We start from the raw sequence: 17386 nt of genomic DNA on the forward strand, positions 1-17386 counted from the left end.
CAGGAAGATTTTTTTTCCAGGACAAGGGGTCCCATCCACATGGTAATAGTTGGGGTAAATTGCCTGGAATGTTTCCCAGGGGTTATGATGGAAGTAGATATGACAGTGGTGTTTAAGAGAGGTATGTGAATATACAGGGAGTGAAAGGATATGGAGAGATTAGATTGACTTGGTATCACGTTCGGAATGGACATTGTGGGCTGAAGGGCCTGTGCTTGTGCTGAACTGTTCTATGTTCTATCTCCTAGATAGGTTTGGGTTTATTATTGTCACGTATACCGAGGTACAGTGAAAAGCTGTGTTTTGCATGCTATCCAATCCAATCAGGTAATACTGTACATAAATGCAATCAAGCCAGACTCAAGTACAATAGGTAGAGAAAAGGGAGAGATACCAAATGCAGAATATAGTTCTCAGTATTGTGGTGCCAAATTGAAGCCGCTAAGCAGTAAAAACCCCATCCCACTGCAATGTTTCAAAGGGCAGGGGAGATTTCTTGCTCTCTTGCTACAGCTTTTCCTGCAACTGCTATCACACAACTGTTGTTCACTGACACATTGACATTTGAGTTGTCCTCCACTATACTCAATAGGCACGTATGTTTCTCAAATTACAACATCGACTACTCTTGCAAAAACTACTTCATTCACCATAAAATAGTTTTCATGTTTTTAAAAAAGGTATTGTAAAAATATATCTTTTGTTTTGGGAGCATGTTAAATCCCGTGGGGGCAAGGAACAGCAGATGCTGGTTTACAGAACAAAGACACAAAGTGCAGGAGTAACTCAGTGAGTCAGGGGGCATCTCTGGAGAACATGGATAGGTGACGTTTCAGCTCGGGACACTTTGGACCGGTTGTGTTGGGAAGGAGAAAGCTGGAAGAGAGCTGGGGGCAAGTGAAGGGTTTGGCGAGTGAGAGGTGGATACAGGTGAGGGAGTTTATTGGTGTTAAATCCTGCCCCTAGCTATTCTGACCGGCAAAGCTTTCAAGACCACAACATGTCTGTCAGTGTCTCTGACATTCAAAAACTCCCAAACCGAAAAATATATATGAAATGCAATTAAAATTTTAAAAAATCAATTAATTTTCCTCATTCTGTGCATTGCTGGGAAGGCTAGGATTTATCACTATCCCGAATTACCCTTCAGAAAGTGATGGAAAATCTTTTTTAGCCCACCAGTCCTTCTGGTTAAGGCATTCCTCCAGTGATCAGTTTATAAATTCAGATATACAGCATGGAAGTAGGCCCATCGACTCAACGAGTCCACACCGACCATCGATCACCCATTCACACCAGGTTATACCACTTTCTCATCCACTCCCAACATGCTAGAGGCAATTTCATAGAGGGATGATCAAACGACTCAACATTCTATTCATTGGAAGCATTTGAGTTGAAGAAAAACAAGGAGAAAGACCACAAATCACAGGTTAAACAGTTTTATTTAACAGCATGGTTGTGTTAACTGTAATCATCACAAACACTTACATTTTAATTGCACTTCCAAATCTTTGTTGATTAAAATATTTACTTCACGAGTATCTCCATTAAAATGCAAACCAGAAACATCGCTGAGAACATTGGACAAGTCACCAAGACAACAGTGGGCATAACGACACAAAACAGCTTTAGTTTCACATGAATAGTTCTACATTTATTACATAAGCCTCTACAAATCTAGAGGAAACATCGTGTCACGGAACTTTCAGGGATGCAGCTACTCTTTTGGTTCCTACTTGTCAGAGAAATAATAAGGAACATCAGGAAGTGGAGGAGGTTATTCAGCCTTTCGAGGCTCGGCCACCATCCAAAGAGATCAATACAATTTACCCACCTCTGCTCAATCTTCCTTGGTACCAACATTCAACGTGAAGGTACTAAGGAAAACCTTGCTCAGAAATGAATCATGGCAGTATCCCCAGCCTCTTGACACAAGGAAGCCTGAAAACAAATTGAGATGCAAGGCAAAAGAATAAAGTGTAGATGTGAGGGAAAGTATATCTGTTATGTGCAGAGTAGGGGGATGATCTGAAACTCAACTACCTGGAGAGGTGGAGGAAACAGGCTGTAGCAGATCTTTCAAAAGGAGGTTGGATGGACCACTTGATGTAAGATTTATAGGGCAGTGGGGATAATGGGGATGGAGTGAGGGGGGCGGGGGTAGTTGGAAGGAGACTGAAGAATAGAAACGGGAAGGATTTACCATGCCATTTGGCATTTTCCTATTCTATGAACTTGAAGCATTCTGGAATGGAATGTTTTAGAAATATACAAGATATTACCTGTTCAAATCAGTCACTGGTATTTCATCTCTAAATCTTTCTACCACCTTCTCTCTTTCTCTTTACTAATCCACAATCCTGATCAATGTTTGATCATCTGTCTCAATATCGCCATGTGCGTCTTGGTGGTAAGTTTTGTGCAGTATGCTATAAAACAACCAAGAATGTTTAACCATGTTAAAGGTAGTATTTACAAAACAAGGCACTATGAATATGGTTAACTGGCAAAATTCTATACCAGAATGGCTCAATGTCTATATCACATGGAAATCTCCTTGCAGATATGCAGATACGAAAACAAAATTGACTCATTTAAATCCTACTGGGGCTAAACATCTGAATTCTCACAAACCTGCAAGAGGTCTATTTGAGATTTCTAACGTGATCAAAAAGCAAATAGGGGGATACAAAACTATTGCTTTTGGTGACATGGTATGGAACAGAGGCAGCATCTTGACAGAAGGTGAATTAGAAATCAGGAACCCTTCCTCGCAAAAAGCCTGGATGATGATACGGAGAGACAGACAGAGAGAGACACAGACAGAGAGAGACACAGAGAGAGACAGACAGAGACAGACAGCCAGACAGAGAGACTGACAGACAGAGAGAGAGAGAGACAGAGACGGATAGAAAGAGGGACAGAGAGAGGGACAGAGAGATGGACAGAGAGACAGAGAGAGTTTGGGAAGAGGCAGAGTGGGGTATTGGCAGAGGGGTTATCAATAATTATTGCAAAATAAATTGATTGATCGCTGAGGGTTACGGAGCCAATTAGAAGTCAGCCATAATCTAAATGAATAATAAAACAGCGGTCATGGTACCAAATGGTCCTTTCCTGTATCCCACACATGTGTCAATGCAACTCCTCATTTACCCTGGAATAGATCTTTATTAAGGGCCAAATAACCTCCATCATTTCTATTTTTGCATCCTTTTGCAACCAACCTACTCCAAGATATAATGTGAACAACTCTCTTCCATAGACATTTGTACTTATTTTTGGCCGGGTCCATGTTTTCTAGACTTCCTTGTAGTTTTTGCTTGTAAATATTGAGTTGCACATGACACAAAAACATAGTCGTTCATGCAAGTCAGGAAAACAAGTTCTCGTTGCTTTTATGAAGGGATATTTTTTAGATCATCTTCCATTGTTCACCATCAACAGAATATACAATTCAGGATTATGCCAGATCTTTTTTTTGTTTGTTTTTGCAAAGGATAGAAAATAATGATGAATAGTAAATCTGGAATTTTTATCAATCTACTTGAAGGAAACAACCGACAAGGATGGATAAACTAACATAAACATGAACAATTTTGAAATCTAGATTAAAGAGGCACATTGTTATTTGAAATGATGTAGGAAATTACTCTCCTTACTAAACACTGTTCAGCCGTCACCTCAAAATACTTAACTGGAAGCAATAAATAGAGGGAGGAAAACTATATGCTCTAGTTGTTCTCTATTGCCTCTCAATGCTTACATTCTAAAACTGAGTGTTAGCAGAACACAGTGCACAAGTAGTTAATTTGGGGTTTGATCCCAACAGCACTCTGAAACGTAGGCTTGTTTAATCTAAACTTAACTGGTAATTGTGGAATGCACCAGAATAGACCAGCACCAAATACCTAGCCTTTGTCTTTTAGACAACCCCCAAGATTACTTCACATCATAAAGTAGTTACACCGAAGCCATTTGTTACATTCAAGCATGAAAGATTGTAGTCAGATGAAATTTCACCTTAACACAAGCAAGTTTCACTAAATGTCATTGATGGAATTGATACAGTTATTAAGGCTAGAGGCATTGACTATCAAGGTCTTGTTTAGGCAAAATAAATTTCTTAACCGCAAACATCAAAATTATTATGCAGCATTTTTCTTTAAACGACGTATATACCAAACGATACAATCAAAATGTGTATTAAAAGGTGGAATTTGGCTATCTAATCCCTTTAGTCTTTTGAGTCGAAATGTTTGATCTATAACAGGACAATTCGGATAGAATTGGATCAAACAGGTTACATTATTTCACACATCAAATGCAGAGTTTGCAGTAAAAATAAAAGGTAATAAATAATATATTTTACTTTGGCTTTTGGAGAACACACTTGGGAAGGGGTGTGAAGCTCTCAAGTATTGGGTTAAATTGAATATTACTGATAATATAAAGGGAATCCAAAGTCGGAAAAGTTGCAAACGTCTTTTCAAGTAGATAAAAAGCAAACATTCCCAAGACAACTGGTCTATTTTTGCATTATCCGATGCTGGGCGTCATGATGTGCATGGAAGACAGGTACATCTTTTCACCATTCATGTTTGAACGAGGGGACGTTGTGAGGGTGAAGAGTGTTTGTCATGGTTTCGAGCAACAGGAGGCTATGTGACAGTGTTCCAAGCCCCAATCTCACTGAGAAGCATTGGATATTTGGAGTATTGCTTGATGTTCTGGTCGCCCCTATACGGGACGGGTGTGCAGGTTTTGGAAAGGGGTGCTGAGGAGGTTTAGACCATAAGATCATAAGACATAGGAGCAGAATTAGGCCATTCAGCCCATCGAGTCTTCTCCACATAGTTTCCCTGGAACGCTGGAGGTCAGGGTAGACCTGTTAGAAATGTATAAAATTATGAGAGGCATAGATAGACAGTCAGAACTTTTTTTCCTCAGGGTGGAAATGTCAAAGACTAGAGGGTATAGCTTTAAGGTGAGAGGGGCAAAGTTTAAAAGAGATGTGCGGGGCAAGTTTTTTTTTTAACGTAGAGGATTGTGAGTGCTTGGAACGAACTGCCAGGGGTAATGTTTTGGCTTAACATTGAGGAAAAAAAGTCAGAACATATTATTGGTGATAAGCAGGAACACGTCTCAAAATGTATTCAGTGTGAAAGATTGCATGTAAATGTGCACCTCACAATGTATCATATTCCGGATATTAATATTACAAGTCCCTCTTCAAGTCCTATAGGATTAATCAAACAAAATTATAGTTTGCATATCACTCAGATTTGAATTCTAAAAAGATAAGAAAGCATAAAAATCAAAAAAAAAGTTTGTCGATTCATAAATATACATATGACTTAACAAAAATATATACTCTCAAAATAAGTTAATCTTATTGGGATTCAGGCTGTAAAAGGAGTTGCAGAATGTACTGAGGTTTCAGTACCACATTATATTACCAGTAACACTTCACACTGGGCTGATAGCACACCCCCCGTCACTACATGGATCCTTTCACGGATTGTTTCAGTGAGACTTGGACGTCAGAGCATTTTGCTTGCGTTGTGGCGTTGGGAGTTCCGGGCATCCCATACGGCCATGGAGCGAGAGCCATGCCTGGCAGCTAGTCATCGGCGACAGTTACGAGACATGAACAGCAGCACCCGCCGGATTCCATTCAAGCGGTCTTGGAGTGACGTCATGGCCAGGAAAGGAAGCTGGGCCCGGTTCTCCAGAGGCAACACCGCCAACAGCCACCAGCACCAACCCGGGCCATCGGGACTCTCCTAGGAGGGAAGAGAAGCCGGTGAGATACTCAAAGTAAAGGACACAGGGCTCACGATAGCCCAACCGTTCCGGAGCCTGCGAAGATTAGAGATGCACATTCAATAATAGAGAAGGAAAGCAGGCTGATTATCCACAGACATAGAAACATAGAAACATAGAAATTAGGTGCAGGAGTAGGCCATTCGGCCCTTCGAGCCTGCACCGCCATTTAATATGATCATGGCTGATCATCCAACTCAGTATCCCGTACCTGCCTTCTCTCCATACCCTCTGATCCCCTTGGCCACAAGGGCCACATCTAACTCCCTCTTAAATATAGCCAATGAACTGGCCTCAACTACCCTCTGTGGCAGAGAGTTCCACAGATTCACCACTCTCTGTGTGAAAAAAGTTCTCCTCATCTCGGTTTTAAAGGATTTCCCCCTTATCCTTAAGCTGTGACCCCTCGTCCTGGACTTCCCCAACATCGGGAACAATCTTCCTGCATCTAGCCTGTCCAACCCCTTAAGAATTTTGTAAGTTTCTATAAGATCCCCTCTCAATCTCCTAAACTCTGGAGAGTATAAACCAAGTCTATCCAGTCTTTCTTCATAAGACAGTCCTGACATCCCAGGAATCAGTCTGGTGAACCTTCTCTGCACTCCCTCTATGGCAATAATGTCCTTCCTCAGATTTGGAGACCAAAACTGCACGCAATACTCCAGGTGTGGTCTCACCAAGACCCTATACAACTGCAGTAGAACCTCCCTGCTCCTATACTCAAATCCTCTTGCTATGAAAGCCAACATGCCATTCGCTTTCTTTACTGCCTGCTGCACCTGCATGCCTACCTTCAATGACTGGTGTACCATGACACCCAGGTCTCGCTGCATCTCCCCCTTTTCCAATCGGCCACCGTTTAGATAATAATCTGCTTTCCCGTTTTTGCCACCAAAATGGATAACCTCACATTTATCCACATTAAACTGCATTTGCCAAACATTTGCCCACTCACCCAGCCTATCCAAGTCTCCTAGCATCCTCCTCACACCTAACACTGCCCCCCAGCTTAGTGTCATCCGCAAACTTGGAGATATTGCCTTCAATTCCCTCATCCAGATCATTAATATATATTGTAAATAGCTGGGGTCCCAGTACTGAACCTTGCGGTACCCCACTAGTCACTGCCTGCCATTGTGAAAAGGACCCGTTTCACATAGGCTTCCTTTCTCTAAACAGGCAAAACTGCAATCAAGGATTCACAGTCATAGAGCATGGAAACAGGCCTTTCAGTGCAACCTGTCCACCCCAACCAAGATATCCCTTCACACAGCATAGTAACAGGCCCTTCAGCCCAACTTACCATGCCAACCACCATACCCCATGTACACTAGTCCCACGCTGCCCATCGTTGGCCTATATCTCTCTACACCTTTCCTATCCATAACCTGTCCAAATGTCTTAAATGTTGTTATAGTGCCTGCCTCAACTACCTCCTCTGACAGCTTGTTCTAAACCAACTTTAACCGTAACAACGCATACCTGACCATTTCATCTGGTGTTCTCGATGTTGGCTCCTGTACATCGGTGAGACCACACGTAGACTCGGCGACCGTTTCGCTAAACACTTGCTCTCGGTCCGCCAAGGCCTTCTGGATCTCCCGATTACTAACCATGCTAACTCTCCTATTCCCATACTGACCTCTCTGCCCTGGGCCTCCTCCATTGCCAGAGTGAGACCAAATGCAAACTGGAGGAGCAGCGCCTCATATTCCGCTTACAACCCAACGGTATGAACAAAAGTCTCTTGAAAACCATTAGTATTTGCCTCAGTCTCCACCCCTGGCAGTGCGTTCCTTTAACGCCATCTCTCTGGGCCAAATAGCCCTTTGTGCTGCAAATATTTTGGTACACGACTTTGCTTTCACCCAGAGAAGAGGAATAAAGAACCAGAGGACATGTGAGGAAGGAAAGATATACTAGGATCCTGAGGGGTAACACTTTTACATAAAGGGTTGTAGATATATGGAATGAGCTGCCCTGAGGAGGTAGTATCACGTTTAAAACACATTTGGATAGAATAGGTTTCGAGGGATATGGGCAAGCACAGGCAGTTGGGACTAGTATAGATGGGGCACGTTGGTCGGGGTGGGCAAAAGGCCATTTCCACGCTGTATGCCTCTATGACCCTGAATGGAAAGCTTGTGCTGGGTATCAGTTCACTAAGATTAATGCCAAAGTGACTATGCATTGGATACAGTCGCCAGGTAACACTTACCTGTATATCTGAATCCTTCCGAGGTATTGGTCCAAAGTGGCTCAGAATCCTAGACTTCAGTCCCTGCTTCAGTGAGCTAAACCACTTGAACGCTTGATCATAAACCAGGTTGTGCAGACTGAGTAGTTCGGTGTAGGGCTCTCCTGCCACCTGTTAACAGGGACAATTATGTGGATTTAGTATGCTAGCAAGTGACATGTCCCTTCCTTTGACTCCATCAACACTTCATGTTGCCTCAGCAAGGCCACCAGCATAATCAAGTTCCAATCTCACCCCGGTCACTCTCTCTTCTCCCTTCTTCCATCAGGCAAGAGGTACAGAAGTTTGAAAAAACACACCTCCAGATTCAGGGACAGTTTCTTCCCAGCTGTTATCAGGCAACTGAATGGTCCCTTCATCAGCTAGAGTGCGGCCCTGACCTCCCATCTACCTCATTGAAGATCTTTGAAATTTCTTTATTTCGACTGTCGGACTTGTTATATATGTTATATCTTTGCACAAAGTGATGCACGCATTATTTCTCTTGGGTTTGCACCCCAGCAGTATGAACACTGACTTCTCCAATTTCAGAGAGTCCTTGCTTTCTCCCTCCTTCCCCTCCCCATCTCCCACAGGCCTACTGTCTCCGCCTCTTCCTGTCTTTTGTCCGTCCTGCCCCTTCCCCCCCACCCCCGACATCAGTCTGAAGAAGGGTCTCAACCCGAAACGTCGACTATTCCTTCTCTCCATAGATGCTGCCTCACCCGCTGAGTTTCTCCAGCATTTTTGTCTACTTTTGATTTTTCCTGCATCTACAGTTCTTTCTTAAACACCCATTATTCTTTATCTTTGCACTGTGGACGGCTTGATTGTATTCATGTATAGTATTTTGTTTACTAGATAGCACATTAACAAATGCTTTTTGACAGCTGTTATCAGACAACTGACCTATCTATCAGCAACCAGAAAGCAGTCTTGATCCACTATCTACCCCACTGGAGACCCTCGGACTATATTTAATTGGACTTTACTGGACTTTATCTTGCAGTAAATGTTTTCCTGTATCTGTACACTGAATGGCATGATTGTAATCATGTATAGTCTTTCTGCTGACTAGATAGCACACAACAAAAAAAGCTTTTCCACTGTACCTTGGTACACGTGATAATGAACGAAACCAACTTCCCAATATGCACCTGGAGTAGATATATTTGATGGTAAGTCTCATGATTTAACAACAGAGGGGTCAAAATGAGGCAGGTCGTCAGGTCATGCTGTTAATCCTGGCCAGATTGGAGCGGCTAGGACTTTAAAATGGGGTAAAAGCTTCAGGGCTGCTGGGAGATTTGGTCAATTTGGAATTGCTCTCTGCAGAGCTGGGACAAGCTGCGGAGTGGTGCCAGTGTGTCTAGAGCCCAGATACAATTTGCAAGAAAAGAACATGAACATCTGCAGACCCTGTCAATTAGGTGCAAAATGCATATAATTGGATAGCTGCAAACCAGACATACACCCTGTAAATAATTGTAAATAATGTTTCAGAGTTCCAATTTGCCTAGTGTTGATTTGATGAGGTACTGAGCCTTGTCTGGGTTTCTTGCAGATTAGGGTAAATGTTTCTAAGTTGGCTTCCTTGAGAAGTCCGGTTTGAATACAATGTATTGACCTGCTATATTATTAGGTTAGGGAAATGTCTGTTGTATATGGGGTTAATCGATAACTGTAATTGGATTATTAAGAGATCACCCCCATGTGGTTCGGCCCCTCGAGGTCCCGAGACATTTTAAAGTCTGTTACCACGAGGTTCAGCATCGGTCTTATGGCAGAGCGCTTGGGACTGCGTGAACTTCTGGAGTGTCTCTGTTTGAGTGAGGCCTAGAGGGCTTAAACAGGCAGATACGAGGATCAAACCCGTGGTGGGATAGGTACAGTAGTTGAACTGTAATGTGCTTTTGTTAAAATAAAGATTACTTGTTCAAGTGCTTGATTCAGTGTTTTTACTGAAACTAAACTGGGGGAAGCTTAGATACGAGCCCCAGTCGGCTGATACATTTTCGTGGAAAGATGAACATGAAGGGCAATGGGGAGGGGGAGGGGGATCTTGAGAAAATTGAACAGAGATGTCATTCCAGTCAGTATTTATGGGGAAATGGATTTGGGTCTGGAACCCAGGAAAAATGAAAGGGTAGGGATAAAATCCCGTCATATAAGCGGCACGGTGGCGCTGCGGTAGAGTTGCTGCCTTACAGCGCCAGAGACCCGGGTTCGATCCTGACTGTGGGTGCTGTCTGCATGGAATTTTATGTTCTCCCTGTGACCACATGGGTTTTCTCTAAGTGCTCTGGTTGCCTCCCACACTCCAAAGATGTACAGGTTTATAGGTTAATTGACTTCAGTAAAGAAGGTGGTGTGTAGGATAGTGCTAGTGCACGGGGATCGCTGGTTGACGCGGACTCGGTGGGCCGAAGGGCCTGTTTCCGCACTGTATCTCTACAAAGTAAACTAAACTAAAGCTTGATTTGGTGGCAATTACCAGGTGGCATATCTTAAGGAGTTTGAAAGATTGATTAGTTGAAAGATGAATGACACTGCAAGGAAACAGGCCCTTCAGCCCATCAAGTCCACACCAACCATTGATCACCCATTCACACTAGTTCTGTTAACCTACTCCTTACACACTTGGGACAATTTACAGAGAAGCCAATTAACCCACAAGCCCGCACGTCTTTGGGATGTGGCAGGTAACTGGCGCACCAGGTGGAAACCTAGGCGGCCACAGGGAAAACGTGCAAACTTCAGACAGACAGCACTCGATGGCTGGATCGAACCCGGGTATCTGGCTCAGGCTCTGCCTGTGTGCTGCCCTTGGTCATCCAAAGGCACAAGATAAAGCTTCAGTCATTTCACGGAGCAATTGTGGTAAAACGTCACCTTCACATCTTCCAGATATTCGACGTTCGCCATACTGTAGCCGTCCTTTTCGTTGTGACTTAAGACCTTAAATCTCCGTCTGCCGATTGTGTCAACAACCGAGCGACCATCCGCAAATAACTCGGCATTTCTGACCTCCAGGATACAGCCAAAATCTGCAAAGCTGTACAGGGGAGAATGGAAGGTTGTAATGCATCTTTATCGATCGTTCTAGTCAAGAGTCAGGAGCGTTTAATTGTCATGTGTACCGACAACAAAACAATGAAATGCTTAATTGCAGCAGCATGGCTGGGCTGTAAACACCACACACACAGATATTTAAAAAATATATATATATATATATATAAAATTATATTAAATTATACACAACATATATATAAATTTAATAAATTAACAACCGCAATACTAGTGCCACAGAGGGCAGTGGAGGCCAAATCACTGGATGGATTTAAGAGTTAGATAGAGCTCTAGGGACTGGTAGAATCAAGGAATATGGGGAAAAGGCAGGCACTGGTTATTGATTGGGGACGATCAGCCATGATCACAATGAATAGCGGTGCTGGCTCGAACCGCCTAATGGCCTCCTCCAGCACCTATTTTCTATGTTTCTATGCACCTCCCCCCACCCCAAGTCCTTAGTGTAACCAAAGACACCACAAAGATGTTCAAGGTAGACAAAAATGCTGGAGAAACTCAGCGGGTGAGGCAGCATCTATGGAGCGAAGGAAATAGGCGACGTTTTGGATCGAGACCCTTCTTCAGATGTCCAGTCTGACTGGATATTGACTGGAAATTACGCAACAATAAAGCTTTACACTGTATCTCAGTGCACATGACAAAAATAAACCAGACTAAACAATATTTGGTTTCTCTATTATCATGAACTGCCATGGTCTCATTTATTTAGGATAACTAATAATTCATTCTGTCTCGTGCCCGTGAAATGCGTTAATTAATAATTTAATTAGAAGATAGACGCAAAAAGCTGGAGTAACTCAGCGGGACAGGCAGCATCTCTGGAGAGAAGGAATGGGTGATGTTTCAGGTCGAGACCGTTCTTCTCTCCAGAGATGCTGCATGTTCCACTCAGTTACTCCAGTTATTTGTGTCTATCTTCAGTAAGCCAGCATCTACAGTTCCTTCCTACTAATAATTTCATTATTTCGGTTCATATCCAGTGTATTTGACAAATAAAAATACTTTAATGTCTTGATGTTCCCTTCAATTATCCTTCGCCCCTTCACAAATTTTGCACAATCTCTCCCACTGTGGGTGGAGATCACTGAGGCAGTCACGAAGATCAATGTGTGCTGCACTTTGGTACAGCGATAGAGTTGGCGCTGCAGAAATGAACGTGACCCTTGCTGTTCCTGCAACTTACCCCTTGACTGGATCGCTCATGCACATTCCAAACTGCTTGTTGCCAAATTCCATGCATCTCCGGATCATCAATCGGTAACAAGGCTCGAAGACGTGAAGCGGGCATGGGACGTTGGGATATGCCATGGTGCAGATGAATATGGGCACAGCTTTGTTGAGGCTGGAGGGACACATTTTCCAGGTTTATGCAATAGTAAAGTACATTACCCATCCTACAAGATACATGCAGTTTAGTTCAGTTAAGTGTAGCATGGAAACTGATGCCTTCGGCCTGTTAAGTCCCGCCGACCACCCATTACACTAGTTCTATCCTGCGCACCAGTAACAATTTACAGAAGCTAATTAACCTAGAAATTTGCACATCTTTGGAACGTGGGAGGAAACCAGAGCACCCAAAGGAAACCCACACAGTCACAGGAAGAGCGTTCAAACTCCGCATAGAGAGCACCCATAGTCAGGATCGAACCCTGGTCCCTGGCGCTGTGAGGCAACAGCTCTTACGCTGCGCTACCGTGCTGCCTGTAAACCAAAGAAATTCTTACATAACCAGATACTGATTCCAAGAACAAAGGAGTCACAGTAGCATAGCCAGTAGAGCTGCTGTCTCACAGCCTCAGAGACCCAAGTTCGATCATGACCTCAGGTGCTGTCTGTGTGGTGTTTGCATGTTCTCCCTGTTGGTTTCCTCCCAATACCAAAGACATGTGGGTCTGTGAGTTAATTGGTCTCTGTAAATTGCCCCTCGTGTGTAGGGAGTGGATGAAAAAGAGGGACAACATAGAACTTGTGTGAACAGGAGATCAGCGGTCTCAGTGGACTAAGTGGGCCAAAGAGTCTATTTCTATGCTGTATCTCTAAACTAAACTAAAAAATAAACACCAATTTGCTTTTGTATGGGGAGCTGGCCAAGTGTTGGAAGCATAGACGTTGGTTGAGCAACAGGTAAATCGAGCCGATTAGGAGGACAAAACTAACTGTGGGGTTGGTGGAAGGTGGGTTAGCAGCAACACCCGAGGAAAAAGAAGCATAATTTGAAAACTGATAGATGACGCGCTCACTTTAGGCAGCCATCTTAATAAAAAAATTCCTAGCGGTACATCTATGGAAAAAGTTACCAGAGGAAGTAGTTAAGGCCAGTACCATAACAGCACAGTGACGCAGCAGTAGAGTTACAGCCTTATAGCGCCAGAGTCCCAGGATGAGACAGGTACAATAACTGCATTTAAAAGACATTTGAATAGGTTCATGGGCAGGAAAGATTTAGAGGGGTAAGGACCAAATGCAGGTAAATGGGACGAGTTTAGATGGGGGCATCATGGTTGGTATGGATGTTGGGCTGAAGGGCCTGTTTGCATGCTCTATGCCACTATGACTGAATTCTAACAGAATGCCGATGATAGTTCTACTTTAAATATAAATTATTATTTGATTTCCCATTACTTAAAATGGACCTACTTTGATAATTCTGCCATCTCATCATCGTTCACTCTTTTCCTTTCAGCAAGGACCTCTGGCAGGTAATGGGCTATGAGGTCTTCTATAACAGAGGTCTTGCTGTACTTCCTCAGTGTCTGATACTGCAGAGAGAAGGAAGGGTTGAGTCAGCATTGTATATTAAATGAATAGCCTACATTACAATGTAAAGTCATTCACTATGATGATGTGCTTCGAGAAACTGGTCATGGACCACATCAACTCCAGCTCCCTGATGGCCTTGATCCTCTGCAGTTCACCAACCATCACAACAGGTCTATCTCCGTGGCCCTACACACATCCTTGGAACATCTTCATAACAAGGACACCCACACCTCAGATTCCTATTCATTAACTGTAACTCCATCTTCAGTACCAAAATCCCAAAGTAACTTATCTCCAAACTCCTGGACCGAGTATTCAGCACTTCTCTCGGGCACTGTATCCTTGACTTCCTGACCCATAAGTGGCAATCATTGAGGACAGGAGATAAAACCTCCTCCACGATAATTCTGAACATCAGTGCCCCACAAAGACGCATTCTCAGGCCCCTACCATACTCCCCAACACTCACAACTGTGTGGCCAAACTGTGTTGTAGCTCCACTTATTAGTTTGCAGATGCCACCACTGTAGTGGGTGGGGGTCAGAAACAATGACAGTGCAGGAAGGAGGCAATAGTGTCCAAGTCAAAACCTCTCATCAACTTGGAAACCACATTGGTCATCATTTAACCTCCTCTTCTCCGAGGAGAATGATTCTAATCTTCTCTGCAAACTGAAGCTTCTTATCCCTTATAGCATCTTGGTGAAAACTCCTGTGCATTCATCTCTTGCATCAATATTTGCCTGATTGCACAAGAAACCAGGTTCGATCCCGACGTTGGGTGCCATCTGCAGTGGCGGATTGGCCAGGGTGTCAGCTTGCCCGATGGCAAGTGGGCCCCTGATGAAGTGGGCCCCCTTTGTCTCCTGGCAACCAATATTTTTAAACCCAGTCCGCCACTGGCCATCTGTGTGGAGTTTGCATGTTCTGCCTGTGAATGCAGGGGTTTCCTCCGGGTACTCCAGCTTCTAGCCCGTTTATAGTTAACTGGCTTTACAAATCACGTGGTTGCTCTCAGTATATCTTTCCGCTTGGTTGATGATGGGTTTTTGGGACAGTAGAACAAACTAATTCTCATTTTCCTGTCTGAGAAGATCTATTTTTGTGTAGCCTTGACTATAAGCCATGAATGGTCGACCGCAGCACACAACCAAACTAACAGTAGTCAGCCCTTTACATGTACCGACTTACCTCAGGTAGGATTTCTTTACAAAGAGGGCACTTGGGACTGTGGTCCATACAGCGCTCAATACATTTCAGGCAAAAGGTGTGTCCACATGGGGTTGTGATGGGTTCATAGAATAATCTAGACGAGACCAAACAGCAAAAAGCAGAACACAAAATTTTGCAAAAAGAGTAAAGAAAGGAAAGGCTATGGGACAGTCTTTCAAACCCCCAACATTTAAAACCTTCTTGTTTCACTGCTCATGGGATTGCAGATTTTTTACCACTTTGCACATTAAAAATGCTGAACTCAAGCCCTCAACATCAGTCATCTCCTGTTTAGATAGAGCGAGACCACAGCTAGCTACAACCCTGGCCCAACCTTAGAACATAGTACAGTATAGCACAGACACAGGCCCTTTGGCCTCAAATGTATGAGCCAAATCTGCTGCACATGATCCATGACCTCTCTATTCCCCCGCACTTCATTATGAGTTTTTTTTTGTCCACTTATCTTATCTGCCTTACCTCTCTATTCCCTGCACCAAGTGCCTACACTCAAAATCATTTATCTGCCTGCACCACTAAATGATCCAGGAACCTCTCTATGTAAAAAAAAAAACTTGCCCGCACTCTCCTTTAAAACTTTGCCCTATCTCAAAAGTCTCAAACAATCATATATCAGGAGTAATCTGCCTCGAGCCATTCCCACTAACCTATGATGTAATCTATGCCTCACGTAACTTTATGTACTTCCATCAGGTCTCCTCTCAACCTCCGACGTTCCAGAGAAAGCAATCCAAGTTTGGATTGTTTGAGAGGGAATATTTTATTCATCCACTGTGACATTTACACCATTTATTTTACCATCTATCCTCTGGTCTTTCTCTCAAGCCTAAGGATCAGTTGGAATCAACATCGGAGCAGGTTTCAAACAATGTCCAGTACAATCTTCAAGGAGGTTTTATTTGGGTTTTGATAGTGTACATCTGAGGATTTCTCCATGTCTTTATTGAAACTAGCCCGAGACTTAATGAAAATCCAATGTCCTATCCACATATAAGCCAATATCAACCTCCAATATAAGCACAATGCTATTGTCAAATAACTATTAACTTACTTACATAGTAATTGTGCATCAGATCTTTTTACTTTATTGTTATTAGTCTTAAAAATATTGTATGAGCCAGCTAGTGACTCTGAGCCACATGATCCCAGTCTGAAGAAGGGTCCTGTCCCTAAATGTCCTCTGTCCATTTCCCTCCACAGATGCTGCCTGTTTTGCTGAAGATTCCAGCACCTGGTGTTTTGCTGAAGATTCCAGCATCCCATTTCCTTGTGTCTCCCGAACGCTACAATTCTTATGTACTTTGTGTCAATAAATAAGCTGTGACAGTAAATAAGTTTATCAAATGTCCTGTGCACAAGTTGGTCAAAATATTATATTGATTGGTTCTCTCTCTCTGCAGAGACAGAACCACAGCTGGTTTTGAATTATAAACTCCAAATATAATCAAGTCTCTTGCTATGGCTTTGTTTTTCTTAAGCTCATAAGATATAGATGCAGAATTAAGCCACTCAGCCCATTGTCTACTCCGCAATTCAATCATGGACGATCCATTTGTCTCTCAACCGTATTCTCCTGCTTTCTCTCTGCAAACTTTCACACGCTTACTAATCACAAACCTATCAATCTCTGCTTTAAAAATACCAAATGACGGCCTCCACTGCCGTCTGTGGCAATGAATTCCGCAGGTTCAACATCCTTTGACTAAAGAAATTCCTCCTCATCTCCTTTCTAAAGGTACATCCTTTTATTGTGAGGTGGTGCCCTCTGGTACTAGGCTCTCTCACAAATGGAAACATTCCCTCCACATCTATCTGAAACTAAACGATTACTATTCTTTTACTTGTTCTCAGAAACGGTATTTCACAGTACTTCCCAGAAAGCAACGTGCTGGAGTGACTCAGTGAGTCAGGCAGCATCACTGGAGAGAATGTGTAAGGTGAGGATGAACTACATAGAACCAGTGTGAATGGGTGATCGATGGTTGGTGTGAACTCTGTGGGCCGAAGGGCCTGTTTCCATTCTGTATTTCTAAACTGAATTGACTGTGCAATTTGTAACAAACTGATCTTTGAATCTGAATGCAGTTTTTCATTGTCGCGATAAGTCCCTTACCACGTCACGGGTAAATGTGCACATTTCAGCCACATTTCTCTGCAGGAGCAAAATTCCCCGTACATCCCTCACCCTCTCTGGCCACCAAAGACCGAACGGCAGATTGTCTGCCAAGACGCCACGTTG

The 17386-nt window shown here is 43.2% G+C and overlaps 1 protein-coding gene across 2 annotated transcripts in view; it reads right to left on the minus strand.

Annotated features, from left to right (window-relative positions):
* Positions 1 to 1428: 1428 nt before the first annotated feature.
* LOC129702289 (LON peptidase N-terminal domain and RING finger protein 3-like) overlaps positions 1429 to 17386 on the minus strand; it is a 43307-nt gene continuing 27349 nt past the window's right edge. For both annotated transcript variants that reach the window (XM_055644006.1, XM_055644005.1), the window contains exons 7-12: positions 15106 to 15220; positions 13793 to 13914; positions 12339 to 12497; positions 10958 to 11120; positions 8048 to 8197; positions 1429 to 5789 (exon numbers count right to left, since the gene is read on the minus strand). In XM_055644006.1, the coding sequence (XP_055499981.1) occupies positions 5631 to 5789; positions 8048 to 8197; positions 10958 to 11120; positions 12339 to 12497; positions 13793 to 13914; positions 15106 to 15220 (868 nt within the window). In that variant the 3' untranslated portion in view covers positions 1429 to 5630. The remainder of the gene's footprint in view (positions 5790 to 8047; positions 8198 to 10957; positions 11121 to 12338; positions 12498 to 13792; positions 13915 to 15105; positions 15221 to 17386) is intronic.

This window comes from Leucoraja erinacea, chromosome 12 (assembly GCF_028641065.1).
Source record: "Leucoraja erinacea ecotype New England chromosome 12, Leri_hhj_1, whole genome shotgun sequence".
Lineage (NCBI taxonomy): Eukaryota > Metazoa > Chordata > Chondrichthyes > Rajiformes > Rajidae > Leucoraja > Leucoraja erinaceus.